Raw genomic sequence first — 19,914 nt, 5'->3', positions numbered from 1 at the left:
GCATAGGCCTACATGTGGTATTCCCGATCGTCCAACGATACTTTAAAGGATATATTTCAACCTGTATCGGCTCCGCAATCCGGGAGAATCATGTACACTTGCCTCCTAAAGCTCATTATGTGTTTGACACGATCGCTGCGACACCCGAGCGGAATCATTGAGATTCGGGAGACAATTTTACCGTAACGAGACAGAACGGATAGGAGTTTCTCGCCTGGCATGAATGGTGGAACGTTGGATATTGTTATCTTGGTCGCTGGCATATCCACAGGGGATACCGTAATATAATGACCCCCTTTTATGGTTAGACCGGTACTAAGACATCATGAACGAGCTTTTCTTCTGACACGACGACAACAAATTTCTGGTTCATACGTGATGCCGCTCGAACATTACCGTCTCCTATGATGGATCCCACGGCAAGGATAATGTCCTCAGTAGGAGCTCCTTCAGGCGGAACACATGCGAATGCATGCTTACGCGTTAAATTTTCGAACGCCTCGTAACGAGAGCGTATATTCGCCATACCAGCGAAATCCCCCCCCCCCCCCCCCCCTGTCTGAACCGGACAAGAAGGTATCAAACCTAAATAATCGAACTAAAGTAAATAATAAACGTGCATTATAAGCACAAAAATGGCTTACAAAGCACCGTCAAAGCCAGTAGGCCGCACCCAAAATGGGCCCGCTCTCAATCATCTCTCTCTCGAAGACAAGGGTGCAGAACGGATGAAAACACAATGCCGAAGCACACAGGATGGAAAAGGAGAGGGGGAAAAACTCACAACGGAAGAGGAGAGAGAGATAGAGATAGAGATAGAGATAGAGATAGAGAGAGAGAGAGAGAGAGAGAGAGAGAGAGAGAGAGAGAGAGAGAGAGAGAGAGAGAGAGAGAGAGAGAGAGAGAAATAATGAAAAGCTCCTTGCCCATCTCGACTCAGCCAGAGGGGAGATGTCTATGTCTGTCGTCTCTGGGATACCAGCCCGGCAGCATTCGTCGAGTACCAGCCAGTAGGTAGGAACGATGAGCCTCCACAGGGATGCAGCAGGTTGGAGAACTGTGGCTTGGAGTGTGGAACCCGACTGCAGCACTCACAGTCTCTCCACTGGATGCTGGTTTTAACATGAAATGCCTCAGCACACAGCAGTTCCATCTGGATTTCTCTCTCCTAAAACTCCGACATCCTCAGTGGCTTAATTTATGGTCATTTTCAAGGCCAATGAGCAGTCCCGAGATGTTTGCATTCCAAGATCCAATCCAAAGGGTTGTGGCTATGAATGAGTTCGGTGTGTCCCTTCACAAATATTTCTTCAGTTCAGTTCTCTTTCATGTCGGAGCACCAGTACGACAGCTCGCCTATACATCTTGGCAAAGCCGGCTTTTCCTCTCTCTCCACCATGTTATCAACTGCACATCGCGACCGTCCACGGCACGAGTGGCTGCCTTTAACACTGGTTTGAAATGAACAACTTTAACACAGTATTGTGGCGGACACAAAAGCCCACTGGCGTGGTGACATCATTCCGCGCACCAAGTGGGCGGTGGCCACGCCCGAGGGGTAGGCGTGGCCTCATGATATACACCGGGCGCCCAGCCCGGAGCGGGACAGTGTTACAGTGAGCTCTTACAATAAAGACGTTTATATGTTACCGCTTGTCCGCTTCCTCCTTGCTCACAAGCAGCGCGCGTAACGCCGCGCTTTACTGGTGACCCTCGACGTTGGATCTGCCGGAGCGATCCTTCCACACGCGATGCCATCGCCATGGCCGACTTCGTCAAACTTCCGGAATTTTGGGAGGCTCAGGCCGAAGTCTGGTTCGTCCAGGCCGAAGCCCAATTTCAGCTTCGGCGCCTCACCGGCGATGACACGCGCTATTGCCACGTCGTCGCCTCCCTCGGGCCCGGCACGGCCGCTCGAGTTGTGTCCGTCCTTCGCCACCCACCGAAAGGCCACAAGTACGAGGCACTCAAGCGGCTACTCCTAGCCACGTTCGGCCTCACGGACGATGCACGGGCCGACCGCCTCCTGGATCTCCCCGAGCTCGGTGAGACGCGCCCGTCGGTCCGAATGGACCATATGCTGTCACTGTTGGGCGACGAAGCCCCCGGTTCGCTATTCCGGGCGCTTTTCCGGCGCCAACTTCCAGCGCAGGTTCGCCTCGCGTTGGCCGGGACCGAGCTAACGGAACCCCGAGCATTGGCAGCCGGGGCGGGCAGGTACTTCGCCGCTTCGGACACGCGGGCGAGCGTCGGCGTGGCCGTCACGGCCCTCGAGGCTGATGTTCAGCAGCATGTTCCACAGCATCAGCTTCTACAGCATACGCAGCATGCTGATACGCACCTCGTGAACGCCGCCACGCCCCGCCCACCGCCGCGGCGAAAACCGCCACCGCGGGGAACCCCGCCAACTCCACCGGCCTGGCGGAGCCAGCCGCGCTCCTCCAGCTCCACCACCTGGTGCTGGTTCCACGCCAAGTTCGGCCACGAAGCTCGGCAGTGTCATCCGCCGTGCTCCTTCAACGGGTCGGGAAACGCCCGGGCCGGCGCTCAATAGTGGCGATGAGCGCCGGCCGTTCGAGCAGCCTGCTGTTCATAACGGACACCTTCTCCGGGCGCCATTACCTGTGCGACACGGGAGTGCAGGTGAGTGTCATTCCTGCCGGCACGTCAGACAAGCACGCCACGGGTGGGGGCCCCGCGCTGCTTGCCGCGAACGGGACGCCCATCCGTACGTACGGAAAACGCTGCCTCTCTCTGCGGTTTGGAGGGCAGCTTTTCCGATGGACGTTCGTCACCGCCGACGTGCCCATGGCACTGCTTGGCGCGGACTTCCTGTGCGCTAATGGGCTCCTGGTCGACGTCAAGCGCAGACGTCTTGTCCAGGCCGAGACGTTCAGCTCGCTCGCTTGTGCGTTGCCCAGCTCAACGAGCGGCTTGCCAAGCGGCTTGCCGAACGATTCGGTTCCGGCCACATTGGTCTGTACGCTTCCGGCAGCGGACGCATTCACCCGCCTCCTCGCCGGCTTCCCGGCCCTCACGCGGCCCACCTTCTCGGCGGGGGCCGTCAAGCACGGGGTGGCCCATCACATCCCCACCGTCGGGCCACCGGTCTATGCCCGGGCACGCCGCCTCGAGCCAACGAAGCTGGCGGTGGCAAAAGCGGCGTTCGCTACCCTGGAGCGACTCGGCATCGTTCGGCGCTCAGAGAGCGCTTGGGCGTCGCCGCTGCACATCGTGCCGAAGCCCGGCGGGGGATGGTGACCGTGCGGGGACTATCGCCGTCTCAATGACGCCACGACTCCCGACCGCTACCCCGTCCCCCACATTCAGGACTTTTCCGCCCATTTGGCGGGCAGGTCCTTCTTCTCGAAGGTGGACCTCATACGCGGCTACCATCAGGTCCCCGTCAGGCCGGAGGACGTCCCGAAGACGGCGGTCATCACGCCATTCGGACTCTTCGAGTTCCTGCGCATGCCCTTCGGTCTGAAGAATGCGGCTCAGGCGTTCCAGCGACTGATGGACAGCGTCCTGCGCGACTTGGATTTTGTCTACGTCTACCTGGACGATATCCTCGTCGCCAGCGCGTCCCGCGAAGAGCACCTACGCCACCTCCGCACGCTCTCCGAACGCCTGGGCCAGCATGGCCTGATTGTGAACCCCGCAAAGTGCCGGTTCGGCACCGCCGCAATCGATTTTCTGGGGCACCGTGTCACCAGGCACGGAGCCGTCCCCCTGCCGGCCAAGGTGGAGGCGGTGAAGGGGTTTCCGCGCCCCCGCACGATCAGAGGGCTGCAGGAGTTCCTGGGCATGGTGAACTTTTACCATCGGTTCCTGCCCCGTATCGCCCAGCTCCTGCGCCCCCTGCACGAAGCTCTCCGAGGTAAGCCGGGCAAAGGCGACGTTACCTGGACCGAGCAGATGGACACGGCGTTCACGGGCGCGAAGCTCGCCTTGGCTAACGCCACCATGCTCGCGCACCCGGCGCCCAATGCACCGATCGCCCTCACCACCGATGCCTCGGACTACGCGGTGGGCGCGGTGCACGAGCAATGGGTGCGTGGAGCTTGGCAACCGCTGGCGTTCTTTAGCCGGCAGCTTCGCCCGCCCGAACGCCGTTACAGTACCTTCGACCGCGAGTTGCTCGGACTTCACTTGGCGGTCAGGCACTTCCGCCATCTGCTCGAGGGCCGTGCGTTCACTGCCTTCGTCGACCACAAGCCGCTGATCTTCGCGATGGGCAAGGTCACCGAGCCGTGGTCGGCCCGGCAGCAGCGTCACCTCTCGGCCGTGTCCGAGTACACGACGGACATCCAGCACGTTGCGGGGAAGGACAACCCGGTGGCGGATTGCCTTTCCCGGGCCGTCGCCCACGCAGTCCGCCTCGGCATCGACTATGCCCGGATGGCAGCGGACCCCGACGTCCAGGCCTTGCGGACCGCCGTCACGGGCCTCCGCGTCACCGAGGTGCCGTTCGACGGCGCGGGCGCGGCCCTCTTGTGCGACGTCTCCCTCGGGCGTCCTCGCCCCATCGTGCCCGCGGGCTGGCAGCGCCAGGTGTTTGACGCCATCCACGGCCTGGCCCACCCGGGCGCGAGGGCCTCCCAAAGGCTGATCGCCGACAAGTTCGTCTGGCATGGCCTCCGGAAGGCCGTCCGCGGCTGGGCCAGGACGTGCCTCGCGTGCCAGCGCGCCAAGGTGCACCGGCACACCCAGGCCCCGTTGGCCCCGTTCATGGTGCCGGAACGCCGGTTTGACCACGTCCACGTGGACCTGGTGGGACCTCTGCCCCCCTCGCGGGGTTTCACCTACGTCCTCACCATGGTGGACCGCACCACCCGGTGGCCGGAGGCCGTGCCCTTGGCGTCGACAACGGCGGCCGATGTCGCGCAGGCTTTCATCGCCACCTGGGTCGCCCGGTTCGGCGCCCCCTCAGACATCTCATCCGACCGCGGCCCCCAGTTCACCTCGGAGCTCTGGGGGGCGGTTGCGCAGGGGCTCGGGGTCCGGCTGCACCGAACCACGGCCTACCACCCCCAGGCTAACGGCCTGTGTGAGCGGTTTCACCGCTCATTGAAGGCCGCGCTCCGGGCCACCCTCCGCGACGGCGGCTGGGTCGACAGGCTCCCCTGGGTCCTGCTGGGCCTCCGGACGGCGCCCAAGGAGGACCTGCGCGCATCCACGGCGGAGTTGGTCTTCGGGCAACCGCTGCGGGTGCCGGGCGAGTTCCTCCCCGACTCCACGGCACCATGGTCTGCGGCACAGCAGCGCTCCGCTCTGCAAGAGACTGCCCAGAGGTTCGCCCCGGTGCCAACAGCATGCCACGGGCACCCACCGACGCACGTCGCCCCGGAGCTTCGCACGGCGGAGTACGTCTTCGTCCGCCACGATGCCCATCAGACACCACTGCGGCCCCCGTACGACGGGCCTTTCCACGTGCTGGAGACCGGGGCGAAGCACTTCACCCTGGACATCGGCGGTACTCCTGACCGCGTTTCGGTAGACCGCTTCAAGCCGGCCCACCTCGATGTGGACCATCCACCGCCAGTGGCCCGACCCCCACGTCGGGGCCGCCCTCCTGCGGGCAGACCCCCGGCACCGCCCAGCCCCGCCGCCCCCCGGTCCTGCACCCATCCCAGGGGCAGCCAGGGGCATCCCACCTGGCATCCCTGCACCCCGGACGCCGCCGATCGCCAGGGGGCGCTTCGGCCGGGTCATTCGTCTGCCCCGCAAGCTGGCCCTCCAGGTGCGCGGGAATTCTGGGGGGGCGCGTGTGGCGGACACAAAAGCCCACTGGCGTGGTGACATCATTCCGCGCACCAAGTGGGCGGTGGCCACGCCCGAGGGGTAGGCGTGGCCTCATGATATACACCGGGCGCCCAGCCCGGAGCGGGACAGTGTTACAGTGAGCTCTTACAATAAAGACGTTTATATGTTACCGCTTGTCCGCTTCCTCCTTGCTCACAAGCAGCGCGCGTAACGCCGCGCTTTAGTATAGCTTTTACTGCACTATAAGTAGGCCTATAACTCTAACTATATGAATAACCACTGTGACGATATATTGCTTCATAACAATACGCATATACACTCCGAAGAGTACCCATCCCAAGTGAGGGGAAAAACTAGCAAAATTATCTGTCCCCAGTGACGGGAAAGGTTTAAGTTAATCTATCAATTTAAATAATATTTCAGGGACTTTACCAAAAAAGATCAATTGTGTTATCACTCTTGGTTTCACTCAGAACCTGGTTTTTCGCTGGTATGATAATATCTCAATACAATCGTGATTTTGAGTTTCCACCCGAACAACGAACAACACCACTTTTATCCATCCGAAGGTGAGTGGGAAGTTTCTTAAATTTATCAATACAATTGTGTTTCATATCCGCCCTTTCTCACCAGCAGATTCGTCTGTATTGGTTTACAAGTCAGATCAGTCAATATGGATTTACATCACGAGTGTTTTTAACATTGTATTTTGTTATATCAATGCTTTCGTATTAGTTTGTGATTTGGAATTATGCTGTTTGGAATGAAAATAGGGATTGAGTTTTAAAAAGGGTCAGGAAATGACTCAAGTGTTTCCACCCATGACATTCGCGGATTTGGCATTTGTAGTTTTGCCATTCGGCATATTTTATGAACAATTCTGAAATTATATCTTCAAAAACAAAATATTTTGTAATGCGAAATTTACAAGAAATGTGTATGTGCTATTTTCACTCGTGAATTACCATTAGGTGCATACTTTTGAGTTGTGCACCAATGATGTTGTGTGAATAGAGGGAGTAGCTCATTTGCATAATGCAAATAAAAATAGTCGGTTTTTTTTTTTTAACTGTTATTTTTTTCTTTCCTTTTTTTTTGTATACAAAATCGAGGCTCGTGTAAGAGCTAACATTAATGACAAAAAACAAACGGACACATAAGACGAAATAAAGGGAGCGGGAGACAAGATGGGGAGAGAGGACAAAGCACACAAGTACAACATTTGAGAGCAGGGACATCGGGAGATCTGTGGGAGGGAGAGGGCTTGGTGGGAGGAGGCGTGGGAAGAGGGGTGAGGGTGGGAGAGGTAAAAAAAACACATTGACACAGCTCGGACATCCAGGAAAGAAGTCGGTATTTCAGGAAAGTGGATCTGGCGTGAATTAACAGGGGTAGAAAAGATCAAGATTTTGGATGGGGGAAGATAAGAGATGGTGGTGAACAACTGTTTTAAAGACCGGGTTTATGTGGCTTATTACTCTCCCAAAAAAAAATTTGTGCTAATAGGTTAGGAATATATCTTCTCGGTTCTTTACCTCTTAAGCATATAATCTTCTTAAAATATCCAATATTGTGTCCCTTTAAGGTGTTCATATTTCCTTATTCTCCCTCATTCATACCTCCATAACTTTGTCGTTAATAATACAGTCATGGCCAAAAATATTGGCACACTTGCACTTTTTCAAATAATGCACCATTTCTTCCAGAAAATTGTTGAAATTTAAAAAGATTTTTGTATCCACATATGCATTTCTTTGGTTTGCAGTGGCACAAAACCAAAAAATAATTCGATTTCAAGCAGGTAATTCTCCTTTACTTTGGAATTGAACTCACCTGTGGTGAGTTGGAGGTGCCTGCAATATAAAAATCACTCATTCAACCAGTTTGAATGGAGAAAAGGAGTCATTCTGCTGTTTTGTGTCACTGTGTGTACTGCAATGAACATGGAGAAAAGAAAGAAAGCCAGATAATTATTGTCTGAGGAGGTCAGACACAAGATTGTAGCCAAGCATGGACAATCTCAAGGCTACAAGTCCATCTCCAGAGACCTTGATGTTGCTGTGTCCACTGTACGCAATGTTATCAGGAAGTTTAAGGCCCATGGCACTGTAGCGAACCTCCCAGGATGTGGTAGCAAGAGAAGACTTGATCGAAGATTACAACAGCGAAGGATTTTTCGAATGGTGGAGAAAGCACCTCGATCAACTGCCAAACAGATTCAAGCTGACCTTCAGACACAAGGTACAATAGTTTCAGTTCACACCATCCATCGCACACTCAATGAAAGAGGGTTCTGTAGTAGGAGACCCAGGAGGACCCCACTACTGAAAGAGAGACACAAAAAAGTCTGACTGGAGTTTTCCACAACACACCTGAACAAGCCAAAATCCTTCTGGGAGAATGTCCTGTGAACAGATGGGACCAAATTAAAGCTTTTTGGTAAATCACATCATGTCTATGTTTATAGACAACAAAATGAAGCCTTCAAAGCAAAGAACACCTTCCCTACAGTGAAACATGGAGGAGGTTCAGTGATGTTTTGGGGTTGCTGTGCTGCCTGTGGCACTGGGTGTCTTGAATGTGTGCATGGCGTCATGAAATCAGGAGATTACCAAGGCATTTTGGAGCGCGATGTTTAATCTAGTGTCAGAAAGTTGGGTCTCCGTCGAAGGCATGGGTCTTACAGCAAGCAGGACAATGACCCCAAACACACTTCAAAAAGCACCCAGGAATGGTTCAAGGCAAAATGCTGAACTGTTCTGAATTGGCCAGCAATGAGTCCAGATCTAAATCCCATTGAACACCTGTGGGGAGATCTGAAAACAGCAGTTGGGAGAAGGCACCCTTCAAATCTGGGAGAACTGGAGCAGTTTGCACAAGAGGAGTAGGCCAAACTTCCAGTAGAGAGGTGGAGGAAGCTCTTTCATGGCTATAGGAAGTGCTTGACTGCAGGTATTTTGTCCAAAGGCTGTGCTACTAAATACTAAGTCTAGGTCAATAAGTCTAGGTCAATACTAAGTCTAGGTCAAAAAACCTTTTCCATGTCAATAATTTTGTCAATGCCATTTATTTTTCTTTTCTGACTTCAAAGGAGTTTACCTAAAATTGGTGGTTCAGATCTTTTCTGACTTTTCTGACTCAGATCTTCACTAAAAAACTATAAGTTCTGAGGAATTTCTTTTCTAGAGGAATCCAGGCCTGAGTAAAGCGCTGGAAAAAATGCATTGAACGCAATGGACATTATGTTGAAAAATAACACAGTTGTTACACACATACATGAAATAAACAAGTTGTGAAAAATATTTTAGGGTTACTTATTGACTGCCCCTCGTATATATATACAGTGCATTCAGAAAGTATTCAGACCTCTTCACTTTTTTCACATTTTGTTATGTTGCAGCCTTATGCTGAAATTGTTTAAATTCAATTTTCCCCTCATCAATCTACACTCAATACCCCATAATGACAAAGAGAAAACAGGATTTTAGAAAGTTTTGTAAATTTATTAAAAAGAAAAAACTGAAATATCACATTGACATAAGTATTCAGACCCTTTGCTATGACACTTGAAATTTAGCTCAAGTGCCTCCCATTTCTCTTGATCATCTTTGAGATGTTTCTACACCTTGATTGGAGTCCACCTGTGGTAAATTCAATTGATTGGACATGACTTGGAAAGGCACACACCTGTCTATATAAAGTCTCACAGCTGACAATGCATTGGAGGTCTCGGTCTCGTTGGAGGGAGGTCTCGTCTCTTCAAAGCTGTCCATGCACGCTCGCTTTCAAAGTTAAGTAACTTTTCACAATTGTGTTTTTATCGAAACTGTATCTTTCTCTTGGTGTATGTACCTATTGGGGTGTCTTTAATAGTATTATTGGTGTTGGTTTTTCATACCTGTGTACAGAATCGTCGGTCTTTCGTATCGCGTATTCTGAGGCCAAAGTGTAGTACTAGGCTACCGTGTCCGACCTTGGCTTGAGGCTTTGTTTTTGGCTCAGCGGTTCTCCGATGGCGCTGCAATTACTTTCCAGTCTCTGTTTTTCACGGTCTTTTCACCCCATACTTCCTTGTTTTAAAATCTCCTCAAAAAAACAAAAAACAAAAAAAAATATTTCGTTCTGTTCTTATTCGTTTATTCGTTCTTATTTGTTCGTTCGTTCTTCGACCACGTTGTTTGTGATCACGTGATCACGTTGTTAAAAAATCTCTAATCTGTCCCCTGAAGACCTGTATTCTGTCATATTCTATAACACCTTTTTCTTCTTCTTCTATAAAAGGATGCTTTCGACTTGCTCACCAAATCTATTCATTCCAAAAAAAAATTGCAACTCTTATAGTGCATCTTTCATTCATTCCCTAAACTCTCCAGCACTCCATCCTCCCTCCAGCATCCTCAAATGTCTTTTTGACTCGAATGTCTCAAGAAACTCATTTTGCAATAAATGTTTGTTTCCCATTAATCGTACACTTTTCAAAATCCAATCTCACCCCTCCCCTCCAAACCTTCCCCATCACCCGTCCCCTCAAAATCTTCCCCATCACCCCTTCCCTCCAAAACCTCCCCATCACCCCTTCACTCCAAATCTTCCCCATCACCCCTCCCCTTCAAAACTTCCCCATCACCCCTCCCCTCCAAATCTACCCCTTTGCCCCTCCCCTCCAAATCTTCCCCATCACCCATCTCTTTCAAATTTTCCCCCTTGCCCCTCCCCTCCAAATCTTCCCCATCACCCATCTCTTTCAAATCTTCCCCCTTGCCCCTCCCCTCCAAATCTTCCCCATCACCCCTTCCCTCCAAAACTTCCCCATCACCCCTCCCCTCCAAAACTTCCCATCACCCCTCCCCTCTAAATCTACCCCCTTGCCCCTCCCCTCCAAATCATCCCCATCACCCATCTCTTTCAAATCTTTCCCCTTGCCCCTCCCCTCCAAATCTTCCCAATCACCCTTTCCTTTCAAATCTCCCCCCACACCCCTCCCCTCCGAGACTCTCCCTCACTCGTCCCCTCCTAGACTCCCCTCTCACCCCTCCTCCTCAAAGCGTCCTCCCCGCTTCTTCCCCCTTCCAACTTTCACCTTCATCCCCCTCAACCTTCTGCCTCGCTCTTCCCCCTCGTCAAATAACACCTCACTGCGCCTCTCCCAATCACCATCAAACCTTTTGTCCGCCCCATTCTTCCCTTTCTCCAAGCTATTCTGTAATCTCTGACACACCTTCAACAGCTCTCCCTACCTCTTCCTCCTCTTCCACATCTTAGCCTACCGCTCCCCCCCCCCCCTGTTCTGTATCCGATGCTCCCCCTTCCTCTTCCTTAACAGTATGGACCTCAAACATCCGGGGCCTTCGCTCAAACTTGTCTGATCTCTCCATACAGGTTGCTTCTGACAAACCAGACGTGATCTGCTTAACAGAAACTTTCCTCCTTCATGATGTCTCTGATTCCTTGGTATCTCTCCCAGGTTACTCCCTCCGCCGGTATGATAGACCTGAGCCTCGTCCTGGAGGTGGGGTTGCTATCTTTATAAAAAAAACTCTCTTCCTCACTCGCCCTGCACTGCCCTCTCTCCACCTCACCCCCAAGAATACCTTTGGCTACGGCTTCCCCTTCGCTCCCACCTTTTGTTCATATGTGTGTTGTACCGTCCACCAAACAGTGATGACTCCATCTACATCTCGCTCTCTGAGAATATGGACCAACTTCTATCTACCCATCCCAACTCTCTCTTCCTCATATGTGGTGATTTCAACTGTCACCATGCCAGTTGGCTGGGTGTGGGTACCTCTCTCACCAGCCATGGCTCTTCAGCAAAGGACTTCTGTGACTCACTGGGACTGACACAATCTGTCAATTTCCCGACCCGGATTTCAGTCAACGGAGCATCTTCTCTTCTGGACTTGGTTGTGACTAACTTCCCTGAAAATGTCTGCTGCTCTTCTTCTGCTCCAATCGGCTCTTCTGATCATGTGCTTGTTAAAGTGGACATCTCTCTGACCATTCTCAGAGAGCCTCCTCAGCGTCGTCGAGTCTGGCATTTCACTCAGGCCAACTGGCACGGTCTTCAAGCAGCCATCCATCATCTGGACTGGTCTCCCATCTCTACCGCCTCTGATATCAACTCATCCTGGGAATTCTTCCAAAGTAAATTGCTCTCTCTCATGCACAGATTTATCCCATCTCGTCTTCAGTTGTCATACCCTTCCTCCCGTCCATGGTACATGGATTCTTGTGGTGAGGCTATTGCCCAGAAACAACTTGCTTTTGTCTCCTGGAAAGCAAATCCAACGGAAGGAAATCTCATTTCCTTTCACAAAGCCCGAAACAAGTGTGTGTCCACCCTCAGGAGAGCCAGGAAACAATATCTCTCCGTTCTCAGGACCGAACTCTCTTATCTGTCTCCCTCTTCCAAATCCTGGTGGTGTCTGGTCAAATCTGTTTCTGGTGTTTGTTCCCCCTCCATCCCCTCCCTCACCTCAAATGGCCACACGGCTGACTCCGCACGTGAAAAAGCTGAATGCCTCAACTCTGTGTTTGCCTCTAAATCTTGTGTCCCAAACCCATCCCTCTCTGTACCCACAGTACCCAGTCGTACCCAGCTGCTCCTGGACACTGTGTCCTTTCCTCCTGACAAGGTGGAAAAGTTTCTGTCAACCCTCGACTCGGATTCTGCAACTGGACCTGACGGCATCAGCCCACGGGTCCTAAAATCCTGTTCTTCCGCTCTTTCACTCCTTCTCTCTGTTCTCTTCACCCTCTCTTTTGCTCAAGGTCATCTTCCATCTGCTTGGAAATCTGCCAACATCACCGCTTTGCACAAAAAAGGTGCAAAAACAGATCCCAGCAACTACAGACCAATCAGCCTTCTCCCAATTATCAGCAAAGTCATGGAATCCATCATTGCTTCAGATATGAAATCTTTCCTCTTCTCCAATGGCTTGATCTCTGATCATCAATTTGGTTTCAGACCTGGACACTCTACTCTGGACATGCTGCTTCTGCTTTCTCAGCAATGGATGGAGGTCCTCAATGCCAAACAGGAAATTAGAGCAGTCTCCCTTGACATATCACGTGCCTTCGATACGGTCTGGCACCCCGCTCTGCTCACCAAACCCTCCTCTTTTGGTATCCATGGAAATCTCCACGCATGGCTGGCGGACTTCCTCTCTAGTCGTAGTCAACGTGTGGCCCTGAATGGGTTTCTCTCATCTCCTCTTCCTGTTCAGGCTGGAGTTCCACAAGGCAGTGTTCTGGGCCCTGTGCTTTTTCTGGTCTTCATCAATGATCTCTCTGACTCTCTTGAAAATCCTCTGTATCTCTTTGCTGATGACTCTGCTCTCTGTCGCTCCATTCTTCATCCCTGAGATCGGCAGTCTGCAGCCTCCTCACTCTCTGCAGACCTGGACAAAATCACAGACTGGGCAAACAAGTGGAACATGTCTTTCAATCCTGACAAATCTCACACTCTTACGATGTCTCTCCGAAAAGACCGACTGGACAACCCTCCCAGCCACTTTCTGAATAAGCCTCTCCAAGAAGTTCTGTCACTCAAGCTTTTGGGTCTCACTATCTGCCATGATCTTTCCTGGGAAAACCACATTTCAAATCTGGCCTCCAAAGCCAGTCGCCGACTGGGCATCCTCCGTCGTGCGAAGTCCTTCCTTGGCACACTTGAGCTCCTCACCACATACAAGGCTTTCATCTGCAGCTGAATGGAATACTGCTCTCCCCTCTGGGCTGGTGCTCCTGCCTCACACCTAGCTCGTCTTCACGCTGTTGAAACCAAAGCATTCAGAATCATTGGAATCTCCCGCGATGAAGCTAACTCCAAGGGCCTCTTCATTCACTCACCGCAGGCAGGTTGGTGGTCTTTCCGTCTTCTACCGACTCCTCTCTGGCCTTGCCCCCCCAACTCTCTCTGGGCTCTGTCCCGCAAATATTCCTACAGGTCGCACAAGATCTGCCTGCATCCCTCTTATGGTCAAACTGCCAAAATCAAGACTCTCTGCTCACCTTCACTCCTTCATTCCTCTTTTCTCCCGCCTCTGGAACAAACTCCCTCACTCTCTTCAATCCCACTCCACCCTCCAGGGTCTTTAAAACAGCTGTTCACCACCATCTCTTATCTTCCCCCATCCAAAACCTTGATCTTTTCTACCCCCGCTAATTTCACCCCAATTCCACTTTTTTGAAATACCAACTTCTGTCCTGGAAGTCCTTGGTGTCCTTGTGTTTTATACTTCTCCCTCCCCCCCCCCCCTTCCCACGCCTCCTCCCCCCAAGCCCTCTCCCTTCCACACATCTCCCTGCTCTCAAATGTTGTGTCTGTGTGCTTCCCCTTCTCTCCCCATCTTGTCTTCCGCTCCCTCTTTTTATATATTTTGTTTGTCTGGTTGATTTGTTTGTGAAGTAAATGTTAGCTCTTTCACGAGCCTCGATTCAGTATACCAAAAAAAAAGAAAAAAAAAAAAGAAAAGCATATCAGAGCAAAAACCAAGCCATGAGGTCGAAGGAACTGCCTGCAGAGCTTAGAGACAGGATTGTGTTGAGGCACAGATCTGGGGAAGCCTACAAAAACATTTCTGCTGCAATGAAGGTTCCCAAGAGCACAATGGCCTCAATAATTCTTAAATTGAAGAAGTTTGGAACAACCAGGACTCTTCCTAGAGCTGGCCGCCCAGCCAAACTGAGCAATTGGGGGAGAATGGCCTTGGTAAGGGAGGTGACCAAGAACCCGATGGTCACTCTGGCTGAGCTCCAGAGATCCTGTGTGGAGATGGGGCTCCATCATCACTGGACAACCATCACGGCAACACTCCACAGATCTGTGCTTTATGGCAGAGTGGCCAGACGGAAGCCTCCCCTCAGTTAAAGACACATGAAAGCCCGCTTGGAGTTTGCAATCGGAAGAAATTAAATAAGCTTCAAGAAGGTCGATTTTTTATTTTGGACAAGCTTTCGACCAAACAGGTCTTCTCAGCCTTCCTCGAGTTCAACGAAATACCATCTTGAAGCTACATCCTCTACTTGTTTAATTTCTTCCGAGATTATATATACATATATATATATATATATATATATATATATATATACAGTCACGTGAAAAAGTAAGTACACCCCATGTAAAGTTTTGACTTTTTCAACATATTTCAACATACAGCTATTTGATCTTTATTTCAACAATATTGATAGATAAAGGTGATATAATATAACAAATATCATGAAACATTTGCATTTTGTAGTCCATTGTATAATTTAAATAAACATAAATGCAAATTTCTCATGTGGAAAAAGTAAGTACACCCCTACATTTATCACTACTTCAAATACCTAAAATTAGAATCAGGTGCACCAGCTCAGGTGCAAATGATTAGAACATCGTTGGAGAGGATCTTGGAGGAACCTGTCTTATTTAAACCTCATTGGTTTGCTCTTTGTTGTTGAAGTGTGTGGTGTCACCATGCCTAGATCAAAAGAGCTCTCTGAGGCCTTCAGAAAGAAGGTTATAGATGCCTACGAGTCTGGGAAGGGATTTAAAAAGATCTCCAAACAATTTGAAATCAATCATTCGACTGTCCGGAAGATCATCTACAAGTGGAGAAGATTCCAAACAACTGGCAACTTGTTCAGGCCAGGCCACCCCAGCAAGTTCAGCCCGAGAGTAGACCGCAAGATGCTGAAAGAAGTCTCTAAGAAACCCAGAATGTCACCACGGGACCTACAGGTAGCTCTTGCCACTGTTGATGTCAAAGTGCACGAGTCTACCATTAGAAAGAGGCTGCAGAAATTTGATCTACGTGGGAGGTGTGCCAGGAGGAAACCTTTGCTGTCCAGAAAGAACATCAGGGCAAGACTAAAGTTTGTCAATGAACACCTAGGCAAAGACCATCACTTCTGGAACAATGTGCTCTGGACAGATGAGTCATAGGTATTGCTATTTGGCCACAGTTAGTAAGGGAAACATATGAAAATCTGTTAACTAAATTGTTACCAAAAAATTTCTTCACCAATATGTTTGTAAAGGTGTGTAATAACATGTGTTAAAATGTTGAAGGTCAACTCCCGTGGGAAACCCAGAAAAAAAGCTGTTGAATTCGGGTACCGAAAAATTATTTTCGAGAATTTTTATTTTTTTTAATCGGCCCTTAAGTAACTTATGAGGGGTCAAATAAGGGTTTTTCATGATTCTGAGTTGATTGTTAACATTTATATTTCACCACAGACACTCCTTTGTGGAAAAATAATTTCTAAATATATCTCATTTTCTACTTTGCAGGACATGGAGTCTAGCAATATGGATGAAGACGTTACTCCACCTGTGCTCAATTGCTTCATCTGTGCACGCTCGGATACACCAGCTGAAAGGCTCATACAGGCAACTCCAAAGGGATACTCAACTTTATTGAAACAAGCAGAAACTGTCGAAAATGTTACTGTTGTGGAACGTATGAAGGAGGCTCAAAAGGAAGGAAAACTGAGGTACCACCAGAAGTGTAAAAATGATCTGTACAACAACTTTGTTGCAACCACCAAGAAGTCAGCTCAAGCATCAAAGGCAGAGAAAGAGTCATCAAAGTTGAAGAGAAGACGCACTACTTGTGAGTTCAGTTCATCAACTGGCTGCAGTTCTAGAAGATCACAGTCAGTTGACCTCCTGTATAAGGATGTATGCATTCTTTGCAACCAACCAGCCCAGCTCTACAAAAATAATCCAGCACAAGCTAGAAAGAAATACAGAGTGCCAGATAATTTGACTGCAGATACACTGAAGGCAAGCTTGCTGAAGACAGCACGGAGTCGCGGGGATGACTGGGGCACTGAAGTCACTGGACGCCTGGAAGGGATCAACGACTTGGTAGCAGAAGAAACACTGTACCATTTGCGATGCAAACTTATGTTTGCGAGAGGTGACAGTTTGTCCAAGACTGATGAGGAAGGAAAAAGGAAGAGAGGACAGAGGAGTATTGATGAGGAGCGAGAGGCAGTTTTTATTGAATTCTGCGAATGGTTAGACTCAGAATTAGAGCATGGGGTAATGAACATGGACCAAGTCCATGAAAAGCTGCAGGAGTTTGATCAGTCACCAGAGAAGAGCCTTTCTTATTCAAAGCATTGGCTAAAGATAAAAGTTCTAGAGAAATACGAAGACACCTTGTATTTCACAACACAGGAAAGAAGGGCAGATGTACTCTGTCTCAAAGATGGCACCGACATCACTGTGGAGCAGTGTGACAATGATGCTGACACTTCAATTGTGAGAGAGGCATTGGCTGCTGCTTCAGATGGCTCTGTTGAGGTCAGTACCATTTGTGTCTTCAGTTAGTATAACTATTGGATGGAGCCCGGGGGGAGATGGGGTAATTTAAAAATAAGAGAATTCACACTGTTGAAAAGTTAAATCTGTTCTTGAACGGTTCATTATGCTTTGTACATGTTGCTATATTTTCAGGTGCGGGCAGAAGATGCAGACGTGCTGGTAATGCTGGTGCACCATAGCTCAGACAGCCACCATCCACTCTTCTTAACCACATCAAACGGCTCTTATGACGTCCGAAAGATCAAAGAATCTCTCTCTGAAACACAGAAGAGCTACCTGCTCTTCTGTCACGCCTTCACGGGGTGTGATACGGTTTCTGCAATCACTGGTCATGGGAAAACAACTCTATTTGCCAGGTAATAATGATAATACTACTATTACGTCGGCAAATAATACTAATACTTCTAATAATAATAATTATAATCATTGTCATCATAGTATAAATGTTAAAAATAATAATTATTTTATTTCTGTTTTACATTATACTTTACTTGACATAGACCTGGTGCTTTTTTTTTAGGTTTTGCGAAGGGGACGCGGCTGAGTACATCGACATCTTCCTTGACACAGAAGCCACCAAGGAAACAGTGATTCAGGCTGGTACTGCGATTTTCAAGTACATTTACCATGGACGAGATACTACATTGGGTGAAATTCGGTACAACATGTTCTCAAGGAAGGCAGCGGCAGGAGTGATCAAACCAGAGACTCTACCTCCAACAGAGGGTGCAGCTGCACAACATTCACTCCGTGCCTACCTGCAGACCCGGGACTGGATCCTTCTACAGAGCATGTCTCTGAACCCCAGTGACTATGGATGGACAATAGGTGTGCATGGGTATGAGCCAGTTCCAACACTGGACCCCACGGCTCCTGAGGAGCTATTGCAGTTCACGAGCTGTAATTGTCATGGAGATTGCAGCAACCGGCGATGCAGCTGCAAGAAGAATGGGGTCACGTGCATCTCGGCCTGTGGAGTCTGTAATGGCATTACATGCAGAAACTGCAGTCATGATGTTGTTGAGTCTGAAGAAGACATAGACAATGACTGTTGAAACTTCTGACATTGTGAATGAGAAATAACTCTTGAGTATTATACATGTATGTGAAATAAAAGCTACTTTGTGTGTAAATGTAAAAGTGAAAATATAAATGTTAACAATCAACTCAGAATCATGAAAAACCCTTATTTGACCCCTCATAAGTTACTTAAGGGCCGATTTAAAAAAATAAAAATTCTGGAAAATAATTTTTCGGTACCCGAATTCAACAGCTTTTTTTCTGGGTTTCCCACGGGAGTTGAACTTCAACATTTTAACACATGTTATTACACACCTTTACAAACATATTGGTGAAGAAATTTTTTGGTAACAATTTAGTTAACAGATTTGTGAAATATCTCATAAAATGCCCTTACCAGATGTACCAGAAAACATGTTTGGCAAAAACCAAAGACAGCATTTGACCACAAAAACCTGATACAAATTGTAAAGCATGGTGATGGAAATATTGGAAACATTGAGCAATGGTGGAAACATTGAGAATGTCAGTCCTCTGTACTGTCTTTGGAATGGCGTTACCTTGGACGGGTTCAAACAAGTAGACATGACCATCCGGGTCTGCTCGTCCAGTGATGCGGTGGGGGACATGACATGACTCTACATGTGTTGAATCTTGTGACGATCCCGTTGACTCCGGTCCCTCAGGAAAACATGACCACTGACAGACAAGCTGGTCTCCTGTGCATGCTGGTCGTGCAACCTTTTGCACCTCAACGATTACTTTTTTGTTTTTTGGCCGAAGCAAGGTTGAAAGTTTCTTTTAAGCGTAGGTAATGATTGGTGGCCCAATCACTAACTGTGTCAAACTCTGGTCCCTCGTTCAGTCCCAATATGTTGTCAACAGGCACTCCAGGTCACGCCCAATGAAGAGGTAGTATTGGGAATAGTCTGTCGATGAGTCTGGTGTGCAGTTGTATGCATATACGACTTCAGACAGATATTTAGTCCACACTCGTTTCTTTCCTCGTGGGTGGTAGTATACGAGTTGTCCTACTTTTACAGATGTTATATATGGAGCAAAGAAAGCTCTTGGAGTACCGAACCTTCAAAGTTTCTACCTGTCACTATGGATTCTTAGTGGTACTCTGAATCTCACGAACCAGTTCCTCATAAGCACTCTTGCCAGTGTACCATTCCGAAGTGTTGTAGGAATAGTAGTAGTAGTAGTAGTAGTGGTAGTAGTAGTAGTTGTTGTAGTAGTAGTAGTAGTAGTAGTAGTAGTAGTAGCAGTAGTAGTAGTGATTAGGGTTAGTGAAATTGTTAAATCCTCGTATTGTCCACCATTCCCACATACTTCACTGTCAAACATGCTGCGTCAACAACAAGCAGCCCCGGCTTTATCCAATAAGCGAGAAAAGGAAAATTGTGCTCACCTGCACAGACCTTACAGGTACAAACATTACCTGCAGATGTCCTTGTGTTATAGCAGATGTCTAAAAGAAGGTACACTGGTTACAGACAAATTGCCGATCAAGGCTAACGAGTACCTCTGGGCGGGTTGAGCTCGTTTGCCTTGGTCGGCAGTCTACCAAAAATGGGGGTAGAGTCACTGTTGTCTCGAAGCAGACTATCTCACCCCTCCCAACCCTTTTTGTTCTGAGAAGAGACAACCTTTTGCAATTGTCTTGTTTCAGTGCAATGGGCTGGTTGTTCTGCATTTCCTTTGTGTAGCCCACACCTTAAGTGGCCTTGTAGGCTTTGTGGCGGGAAAAATGCCATAAAAAAAATTAATACAGTGCGTACAAAAGTGCAGATCTCGTACTCCATGGA

General features: G+C 49.2%; 1 protein-coding gene across 1 annotated transcript; it reads left to right on the top strand.

Annotated features, from left to right (window-relative positions):
• Nucleotides 1-1,039: 1,039 nt before the first annotated feature.
• LOC137422168 (uncharacterized) lies at nucleotides 1,040-18,256 on the top strand. The gene is made up of 4 exons (XM_078772694.1): nucleotides 1,040-1,342; nucleotides 16,937-17,062; nucleotides 17,216-17,439; nucleotides 17,604-18,256. The coding sequence occupies exons 1-4, from the start codon at nucleotides 1,040-1,042 to the stop codon at nucleotides 18,136-18,138; spliced, it is 1,188 nt and encodes a 395-aa protein (XP_078628820.1). The 3' UTR covers nucleotides 18,139-18,256.
• The last annotated feature ends 1,658 nt before the right edge of the window (nucleotides 18,257-19,914 follow it).

Source organism: Myxine glutinosa, chromosome 2 (genome assembly GCF_964187855.1).
Source record: "Myxine glutinosa chromosome 2, kmMyxGlut1.1, whole genome shotgun sequence".
NCBI lineage: Eukaryota > Metazoa > Chordata > Myxini > Myxiniformes > Myxinidae > Myxine > Myxine glutinosa.
Note: the sequence above shows the minus strand (reverse complement) of the source record. Positions and strands in the feature narration are given on the sequence as shown.